The 9841-nt window shown below is 42.1% G+C and overlaps 1 protein-coding gene across 5 annotated transcripts; it reads left to right on the forward strand.

Annotated features, from left to right (window-relative positions):
* The first annotated feature begins 990 nt into the window (after positions 1–990).
* Positions 991–7310, forward strand: LOC147152977 (transmembrane prolyl 4-hydroxylase-like). Of its 5 annotated transcripts, XM_086055213.1 has the most exons (11): positions 2191–2404; positions 2509–2687; positions 2777–2900; positions 3125–3206; positions 3940–4136; positions 4254–4344; positions 5249–5411; positions 5485–5670; positions 5768–5858; positions 6088–6211; positions 6475–7310. In XM_086055213.1, the coding sequence occupies exons 2-11, from the start codon at positions 2569–2571 to the stop codon at positions 6687–6689; spliced, it is 1392 nt and encodes a 463-aa protein (XP_085911339.1). In that variant the 5' UTR covers positions 2191–2404; positions 2509–2568; the 3' UTR covers positions 6690–7310. The 5 variants fall into 5 exon arrangements, with proteins under 5 accessions (XP_085911425.1, XP_085911339.1, XP_085911253.1 ...); XM_086055299.1 differs by lacking the exons at positions 2191–2404; positions 2509–2687 and adding an exon at positions 991–1037; XM_086055127.1 differs by having other exon boundaries at positions 2191–2687.
* The last annotated feature ends 2531 nt before the right edge of the window (positions 7311–9841 follow it).

The raw sequence follows: 9841 nt of genomic DNA on the forward strand, positions 1-9841 counted from the left end.
TGGATACCCATGGTCAGGGGCGGAGCCAGAATGTGGCTAATGGGTGGGCCATGAAAAATCAGGGTGGGCCTGAATATTTCTCGCACTGTCCCGACACATCATATATTCAAGTAAAATGACAATAAATGGTAAGGCTCATTCTCGACTGTGACAAAAATCACACATTTGCCTCTTTAGGGAGATTGTTATAGTAGTCAAACGACATTTCATCATATTTTGAAATCAAAGTTCAATGCTTTTCTATGAGTGGAGAGTTTGTTTTTACCGACTTGACCGCCATCTTGACTTGTGGCGTCATTTTGACGTAAGCTCGGAATTCTCCATTCTGAATTCAGACTTTAGTCTTACAATTCAAAGAAAAAAAGGTCTGACATCTAAGAAATTCTGACTTTTTTCATTAGAATGTTGATTTTTCCCAGAACATATTTTTTTTACACCCTTATTGTTTTTGTTCAGTGGCTCTAATACTCTTCTCATCTTCAGTAGTTCTGTCATTCTGTGTTGTTATTAAACACTAAATGACAGTCTGATAATTATTGCTTTAATCAAATTTAAAAAATGGTTTTAAATATATTTTTTCCACACTGGCCCAACCCTATTTACTTACCATTTCTTTTTGTTATATGTTGCAGGTTTATACAGAGTTCAACAGGGTAGTCACAGAGAACCTACAGATGGACTTTTTTAGGCCCTCGACCACCACACCCCCAATGCTTTGAGATCTTCAAGGCAAATAAAGGAAGTGTAGGGAAGACCCGACCCTGACAGAACAACGAGTTGATGCTGGGGTGATTCTATGAAAGGTTTTGTCTTTATTTCTCATGGTAAGGTGACTTCAAATAGTGATTGATGGTTTGCTGTTTTTTAAATGAATAATTGTTTTGTGCTGTAGTTTTTGAATGCTGCATTATCTTGAGCTAAATGTGTTTATCATCCACTTTTAGAATCCCGATGTGACGGCAATGTGCACCATTGTACTCTGATGCCTCCCTGTTCTACTTGGTGATGATCCCAGTAACTTCTACAATACCTGCTTTGTAAGTTATAATTTAAGCATCCTAAAAGAGCACACACTGGTATAGAGAATTTAGGAAAGGGGGAGCACCATTGACTGTACAGAAAAGCGCTCTATAAATCTGATTTTATTATTATTATTATTATTATTATTATTAAATTGTTTTTTATTTATTTTGGCTGGAAGGCAGTGTCGACAGGACAGTTGAAATTGTGACAAAATTGACAATTTACGACAATTTCTGTTGGAATGTTATGTTTTTGTTTGGGTTCATCACAGGATTGTGACACTGACTTGGGCAAAAGTATCTGTCGGGGTGCTGACTGTTGTCAGCTAGGATGAGCAACTCGTTCCAAATCAGCTCCACCTGCACTCAATATCTACTGCCATCATTGTTGAGGGAGCTATTGTAATGGATGATGTCCAGAACCTGCCTGAGGCACTTGACCTTTTGTATGGATTGTCATACGCTTCACATTGCCAGTCATTACCCTCTCATCTTTTTGCACTCACTGAATTAAGCTACATTGCACTTGATGACATTGTATTTAACAACAACAACAACAACAACAAAAACAACATGTTATAATTATAGGTACAATTTTTCTTGGGTACTTTTAATGCATTCTTTTTAAAGATTTTTGAGTATTATTATTTTTATGCCACAGAATTTGATATACCCACCTTAATTCTAGCCCCCATGATCATTGGCGTGAATTGTGTCACCCTAACGTGACTGTATTCTGAACATACACTATGAAGAATAGGAAAAAATCAGCCTAGATGTACAGTAGATCAAATAATCAACTTCAAACGGCGCTAAACGTTGTCCATATCAGGGATGATGGGTTTCATAAGTCATCAGGCTTCCTCTGGTTCTGATCTGCACACCTAAGGATTAAAAAACACTTGCAATTATTGAATAAAAATAGTAAATAAAGTAGTAAATAAAGTAAATAAAATACTTTAGCAGTTAATCTGCTCACGCTTGTCCACTTTCTATGAGTGTGAAAGACAAACATAAACATAAACCACTTTGTGGGAACACCGGTTGTCGCAGTTTAAAAGTGAAAACAAGCACGCTTTCTACTAATGTATAACAGAATGCAATAATATGTTTCACCCGTGGATGGCACGAATACGCCAAGATGCGCCTGCTACTATTGGCCGATAGAGGTCGCTATCTGACTTTCTCTGGCCGGAAGTAGTATTTATGTTCATCCTGTTATTATGCAGGTTGTCAGGGGCAGCGTGCTAATTCGGTACTAGATAGTGAGGGATTAGGGGATTTAGTTAATGATGACCTATTTATCAGCGCGAGAAAATAAGGACATCTGCATCTGCATTTTTGCACTGAGCAACATCATTAATTTGGACAAAACAACAATGGTAAGGACGTCATTTTTTTCATGGAACCTGACAAGCATAGCCAAGCATCCTTGCTAGCCAGTTACCAGAGAGACCTTAGTGACGCACACAACTATTGTTCTCAGAAAGCGCCCAAAGTCACTAGATGGAACTAGACATGGAAAACATTCAGGAAAATCTACAGCATGACGAGGACTCTTGTGTCAGCGGCATTGCATCCTCATCGTCCGACATGCGCTCGTTACGCTCCAATCGCCTACCCGTCCAGAGGAGCAGCATCTGCTCTCGAGCTTATTTCGTCGTGGTGATGGTCTTTTTTCACGTCTACATCCTGAATGTTATCGCCTTATTGCTATACGTGCACTACAATAACGGCCCTGGGGATCTTGTCAGTGGTGACCGGCGGTCTTCGTCATCAGTCGGCGAGGGGGAAAGCCGCCTTCACCCCGCGCCTCCCCCGAGGGACCCCCGCGAGGAGGAGCAAAGTTTCAGACTTCCTCGAATTGAGGGGATCAGGGTAGGTGAACTGCATGGAAACGCTGTTGAAAGATTTTGGTTGTTTTCTTTGTAACTTGCACCCTTGTTCGTATTTTGCTATAGACACAATTTGACGGCTGATCTTTGAATTCGTGCGGATTTTACTTTCAAGCTAAAAATGACAACACGTCAGGCAGATCCAACATATTTATTTTTGTGTGTAATGTTTATTTGACTTCCCTGTGTTATTCACGATGCGTCTAGGTCGGACACGTTCAGCCGGTGTCCCTTATATCGGACAGAACACACAAGATGAAGACGCTCAGCCTGAAACCTCTCTTATTCGGTAAGAGCTTTGTGTTTTCTGGGTATAATTTGCCTCTAATTGTCCAAAAGCCATGCAGATATACACTATCAATATTTACTATAAATTCAAAGATACAGTATTTACATTTCTCTTTATTCATGTGATCCTTTGTGACAAGCTGATGTCCAGAACCACAGGATTAGCCCATGATTTAAAAGACCAATAATTTACACATTTAACCAAACAATATAAACACCAGATTTCCACCATCTCAAACCAAAGCTCTTTCATCCTTGTTCCACATTTCCATGTGTTGTTTCCATTTCCATGACGCTGCCTTCAAATTCTTGTCTTGAGCGCGAATACCTGTCCCTCCTGTAAGTGTAAGCCTTGCTGATTTATACAGTCAAATCCAGTGCATTGGCTACACCAGGATGTTTATTATTGTGCTTGCAGTGATACCCAGCTGTAGTGCTTTGCATTTTTTACTCTTCTGTCACTAACTAAGGTAACGAAAATATTAGACACAACTGTCACTAGGATGCAATAATACGGCAAACTACAACCATGATAATATTTTTAAACGCATAGCTATCTAATAGTATATATTAGAACATATTTTGCAAGTTGTCTTGATGTTGTGGCTGTTAAGTGTATATGATGAAACAAATAAATGTATGCACACTACCAGCTGACCATTCGTTAATTATAACGTTATTTACGGCCCACACCGCTGCTTGCTAAGGTTTATTATTTCATATTTGTTGGTCAGAGGTCCCTGGTTTCCTGTCAGAGGAGGAGTGCCGTGTGGTGGTGCAGCTGGCTCAGCTCAAGGGTCTGATGGAAAGTCAGATGACAGCAGCCAATTGGAGGCAAGGAAAGTCAGACCACCCACTGCTATCTCTGAGCATCGAGGAGGTATTCAGTCTGTTGGACCTCAACCAAGATGGGCTGCTGCAGAAGCAGGAGGTGACCATTGAAAGTTATTTATAAACATTTACATTCCGTGGGAATGTGAAAGAAAGCTGTTCACCAGCAAAAAGATTTCTGAAGCAAGCTACAGTACACCACTGACTTCTTCTCCAGATTGTAAGCCACTCACGCTCTCGAGATGGGACTTGGCTAAGCCCCGACAACCTGCGTCAGATAATCACTGGATTGGAAGCCCGCTCAACGGGTTTGTACTCCTGCTACCTCATTGCATTTGTGATGTTGGGTGATTGTGATGTGTTTGCATTTTTTCATTATGGAAAAAGTGCATTTGTGTAAGTAAAGGGAGATTGATTTATTGCATGATGTTGTAAACAATGTACTGATAAATGTAATTTAAATCATCATCTAAGCATGATCCAAGTGGGCACTTGAGAGATATAAAAGGAAGGACAGCAAGTTATGAAATGCAGATGTAGCATTCTCTTGCAGGGGTGCCGTAAAAGTGAGGAAAATGACGAAATCTAAGTGCCCATGACTGACACGATACAACTCAACTCTATAGCACTTTAAAACAACCATTGCTGCTTACGAAGTGCTGTACATGGAGTAAAATACAATAAAATACAATAATAAAGACAGTGAAAATAATAAATGAGTATCAGAAATTAGTCATTTATTATTTTCAATTAATAAATTTTAATAACACAAATACAGCAGACACTAGAAACTGGTCCAATTTAAAATCATTGTCCAATTTAAAACCCAAGTTGGAGACTGTTGGCTTTACATAAGGCACAAGGGGCCCTGAGTCATCAGAATGGGACGTACAAGGGGCCACTCGGACCAAACACCGTAATGTCTCGTAACGTTTACTTCTCTATGAAATCCAAGAAGTTCAGTGCCATCCATGCCTTTATTTGCTCCAGACAGGACAAAAGTGGCCTTGTTGAGAAAGTGTCCGTTTTGCTCAGCGAGAGCTAAATCTGACTGTCTGATTGATTGAACCCAGGGGCAGAGAATACAATGAAAAGAGCAGGGGCACTGAAATAGAACCCTATGGAACGCCATACTACAGTCGGGCAAAACTTTTAAAGAGAGTTTGCAGCCATGTGTTTGTTCACTAATGGACTGAATGTGTCCTTTGATAGGGATGCTCAACCTTGAGGAGTTTAAGCGTGTTTACGATGTGTCCCAAGACCCGGGACCAAAGCAACAAGGGAAGCTCCAGAGTCAGTTCAAGCAGAGAAGCAAACATACCGGGCTTTATCAAGGCTCGGGATCCCACCACGTGCTGCAGACACTGAGAAGCAGGTACCTCTACTTACACACACTTGATCTTAGACCTAATTTACTTTAAATATTCACTCACCTGACATTTACTCAGAGTAATCAGCCTGACACGTCTACCGACCACGTTGGTTGAAATGAGCGAGTTGCTGCAAGTGTTTCGGTATGAGCTCGGAGACTTCAGCGATGCTCATCATGACAGCAGTCCTCCCCATGCAGAGACCGCCTGCTCGCATACGCGACTGGCGGGAAACACATCCGCGCTGACCGAGGTCTCCTGCAGGTGTTTGTCCCGTCATATTCTTCTAGTAATGAAATCACAGTGGCATACATTCAAATAAATTATCATGTTACTGTTATGTATTTGTCACTTGCCGCAGGTATCTTACTGTGTTGATCTACCTCAGCTCTGTTGAGGAGGGTGGTGAGACCACATTTCCCGTGGCCGACAACCGTACCTACAATGAACTGGTGAGAATTCTTCCTCATTATAGCCATACATTTCTTAGTCAAAATTCCGCTGGACCTTTTCCTAAACATTCGCTGCACTAGAAAATGAAGACAGCTGACCATGATATGAATTTTGATCATTTGCATATGGTCCTGAATGATGCATGACAGGAATCTCATACCTAGTAAATTATTAGTGTGGTACAACAACCAATTACCACATACACAAATGTTTACTTGTGTGTTCTAGGCACTGGTCCAAGATGGAGTTGATTTAACAGACACCCGGAAGACCTGTGGTCGAGGGAACCTAAGAATAAAACCCGCTGCTGGGACGGCACTTCTCTTGTACAACCATCTCTCAGATGGCCAGGGTAAGAATACAAGGCACTTTATAATTTAGGAAAGCACCTGTTCGCTGAACGGAGCACTACGTTTTATAGGATCGTGATGTTATTACAACCTATTTGTAGAAAGCCATGTTGACTTTAAAGCTGACTTTAAAAAAATGATTGAAGTTTGTTGCCTTGAAATTTCAAGTTCACCCAACTTTTATTTAGTGTAGAAATACAGATAATTGTGTAAAAAAAAAAAAAAAAAAAAAAAAAAATCTGGTCCTCATCTTGTCCTTCCTCAGGTTGGATGGGCGAGCTGGATGAGTATTCGCTGCACGGAGACTGCCCGGTGAAGCGCGGCCTGAAGTGGGTCGCCAACAGCTGGGTAAATGTGGACCCAGACTACCAGCAGCAGGCCCGTTACCAGAGACTAGTTGCTGAAGGGCATCGCGCCAAGTCAGACATGGAGGAACGTTCCCAACCACTTTCGCACTTTGACCTCCACCAGGATCTCTAGTTGAGCTCCTTTTACTGACCCTTCATGTACACCCCTTGACACGTTTACCTCAGTGTTGTATACGTTTAAAGGCAAATCACTCAATCTTCCACAGTTTGGTTTTGTGTCATCCCATCAGTTTTATAAGGGAAAGTTATTATTATGGAGCTCAGGTGGGCTGATGCCTTTACATACAATAGATTAAAAAAAATTCAAATGTATCATGCCTTAAATGTCATATATTTAAGAAAGAATTGAAAGGAGTTTCTTTTCATTTCTTGCCGGTCACATTAACTGGCATCTGGCGTTTCTTAAGATATCTCTACAGAAATTTTAATGCAGATATTGTATCAGTGAAGTTTAATTAGTTTAAGATCTCAAAAGGTTTGCCACACTGACACCCCATTGAGGGCTCATCTGTATTAAATAAGAAAAATAGCTTCACATCTTGCCACCAGTCAAGTCCCATCAAGAATAATTTCATCTGTATTTACAACACATTTAATTTATACTTTTGTAATATTTATTTGAAAGGTATTTATTGCTTTATTGGCCAGTTGTTGGAATGCATATTTATTGATGTTGCGCTGTCTCTGTCTCTCACTTGTGTTTTATAAAATATAAAAGTGTGAAAATGTTGAATCAACATTGTCCTTGTTTATTTTCACGCAAACCTAGTGGTACACTTTTTTACAGCTGTCACTGCGTGTGGCGCTACAGCGGCTGTAATGGATGGTTGTGGGTTCAGCAGGACACTGAGGTTTTCTATATAGAATTGGAGTGGACTTTCTCAGCATCTGCTTAGCTATTCTCCACTTTGTATTTGTGTTGACTGTTGAAGCTTGTGTTCTCAATCACAGGTCCAATGTTCTCCGCCCTGTCTAGCGTCATTAAATCAAAAGTGAATTTCTGATTCAAAACCGAGAACATTCAGCATCCACACAAATGTGTGGAAGAAGAAAAAAAAAACATGGGAAAATGATGAACCTCGAGAAGGGGCCGGATGCTTTCAGACAGAACATCAGTGCTGCAAGACAGCACATTGCCGTAACATGTCTGTTCTCACCCTATGGGTTTAGGGTTCCCCCCTGCTTTGTGTGTTTATCCTAAGAGCAGGTGTTGCCCGTTCATCCTCGCCTGATTACTACAACGCAATTGGTCAGTGAGCGTTTTTGCCTCAGCAACCGCAGAAGCTGCATTCCGCTTGGCCAGCCGGTACCTGACAGCTGTCTCCGGAGTCCCGCAGGCCAAAAAGGCCCGATAGGACTCCTTCTTCAGTTTGACAGCATCCCTTACCGCTGGTGTCCACCAACGGGTTCAGGGATTGCTCCCACGACAAGCACCGACCACCTGACGGTCGCAGCTCCAATCTGCCGCCTCAACAATGGAGGCACGAAACATGGTCCACTCGGACTCAATGTCTCCTGCCTCCCCTGGGACGTGGGCAAAGTTCTGCCGGACAGAAGATTCTGCCAGACATTCCCAGCAAACCCTCACAATACATTGTACACGCAATACGTGCCACCGATGTCAGAGTTTGGTCCGCATTGCCAGCAGTAAGTCGGATTCGATTCCAGTAAGGGATGGAAAAGGGTGGCATGCTCTCTCCAGGTCGGGGATGAGATGCTGCCCCAAGCGGAGGAGTTCAAGTATCTTGCGGTCTTGCTCACGAGTGAGGGCAGGATGGAACTGGGGGAGATCGACAGACGGATCGGTGCAGCGTCTGCTGTGATGCGGACTCTATCGGTCTGTCGCGGTGAAGAAGGAGCTGAGCCGAAAGTCGAAGCTCTCGATTTACCGGTTGATCTACGTTCCTACTCTCACCTACGGTCACGAGCTATGGGTCGTGACTGAAAGAACAAGATCTCGGATACAAGTGGCCAAAATGGGTTCCCTCTGCAGGGTGGCCGGAATCTCCTTTAGAGATAGGGTGAGAAGTTCGGTCATCCGGGAAGAGAGACTATGTCTCCCGGCTGGCCTGGGAACGCCTTGGGCTCCCTCCGGAAGAGCTGGAAGACGTGGCTGGCCAGAGGGAAGTCTGGGCTTCCCTGCTGAAGCTGCTGCCTCTGCGACCCGACCTCGGATAAACGGCAGATAATGGATGGATGGAAATAAAATAACTGGTTCAGGAAGCACATTCAAAGCTTCATTTTCCACTCACTGCTTTCCAGCACCTGGAATTGTTACCATCGTTGCATGGTTTTGGGTGGTCTAATAGTAAACTGCTGATGATTAGCAATCACTTTTAAGATCCGTGTAAACTTCGTTGGAGCTTCTTGAAAGTTGCATTGACTTTTAACATAACCATTGTAAAACCTGTAGGCTAAATATTATTCAAGCCGGGTAGTAGTCGGGGTGAGTGTTCCTCTCTGTTTTAACCATTTTAAATTTAGCACTATATTCATCATCGAATTGACTCCTCTAAAATGATCTATATGACAAAAATTTGAGGTGTAGTAGTTAGATGCTGGCGGCACGGTGGTCGACTGGTTAGCATGTCTGCCTCACAGTTCAGAGGTCGGGGGTTCAATCCCAGCTCCGGCCTCCCTGTGTGGAGTTTGCATGTTCTCCCCGTGCCTGCGTGGGTTTTCTCCAGGTCCTCCGGTTTCCTCCCACATTCCAAAAACCAGCTGCTCCACAGCAATGTGTGTGTGTGTCTCAGTGTGCCGCTTGCAATCAAATTTAATGAAGAAAACAAGAAGAGTTAAAAAACAAAGACTATCCAGTAAGTAAATAAGTCTTCATCTCTTATTTTAAGAAGAATATTGGGACAAAAGCAGCCGTGAACCTGTTTCTGAACCAACAGGTGAAATATATGACTGTGTGGCCTTATTAATGAAATTGATGGCCAGCCTAGAAACATCATCTGGAGAAATGTTTGGTTTAATTCGGTTGTGGAGAAATATGTTTACTTTTTCCATTAAATTACAAATCATGAGATTATAATTTGAATCTTTTTAACTCATGTTTATTGGTAGTTGATCTTATCATCATATAATAGTCCTGTAAATGCAGGAGAAATGATAAGCAAAAGAGATCGGTTGCTGCTTGTTCAATGGATCTCGAATTGAACCAGAATTTATTACAATTCCTCAAAGGCACAGCACTGTTGTCCATAGGCTTTATGACTTCAACAATGAACATTTTAGTTCTTTTTGGAAAATAGACAGTCC

This window comes from Filicampus tigris, chromosome 1 (assembly GCF_054856515.1).
Source record: "Filicampus tigris isolate MCC_2025a chromosome 1, RoL_Ftig_1.0, whole genome shotgun sequence".
NCBI classification, from domain to species: Eukaryota; Metazoa; Chordata; class Actinopteri; order Syngnathiformes; family Syngnathidae; genus Filicampus; species Filicampus tigris.

Bases quoted from the DNA above. Each gene is read 5' to 3' on its own strand.
- LOC147152977 (XM_086054963.1), top strand. From the start codon at position 2,529: ATGGAACTAGACATGGAAAACATTCAGGAAAATCTACAGCATGACGAG. The intron at 4,137-4,253 runs GTGACCATTGAA...CTTCTTCTCCAG, and splicing joins GGCTGCTGCAGAAGCAGGAG to ATTGTAAGCCACTCACGCTC. The intron at 5,671-5,767 runs GTGTTTGTCCCG...CACTTGCCGCAG, and splicing joins CTGACCGAGGTCTCCTGCAG to GTATCTTACTGTGTTGATCT.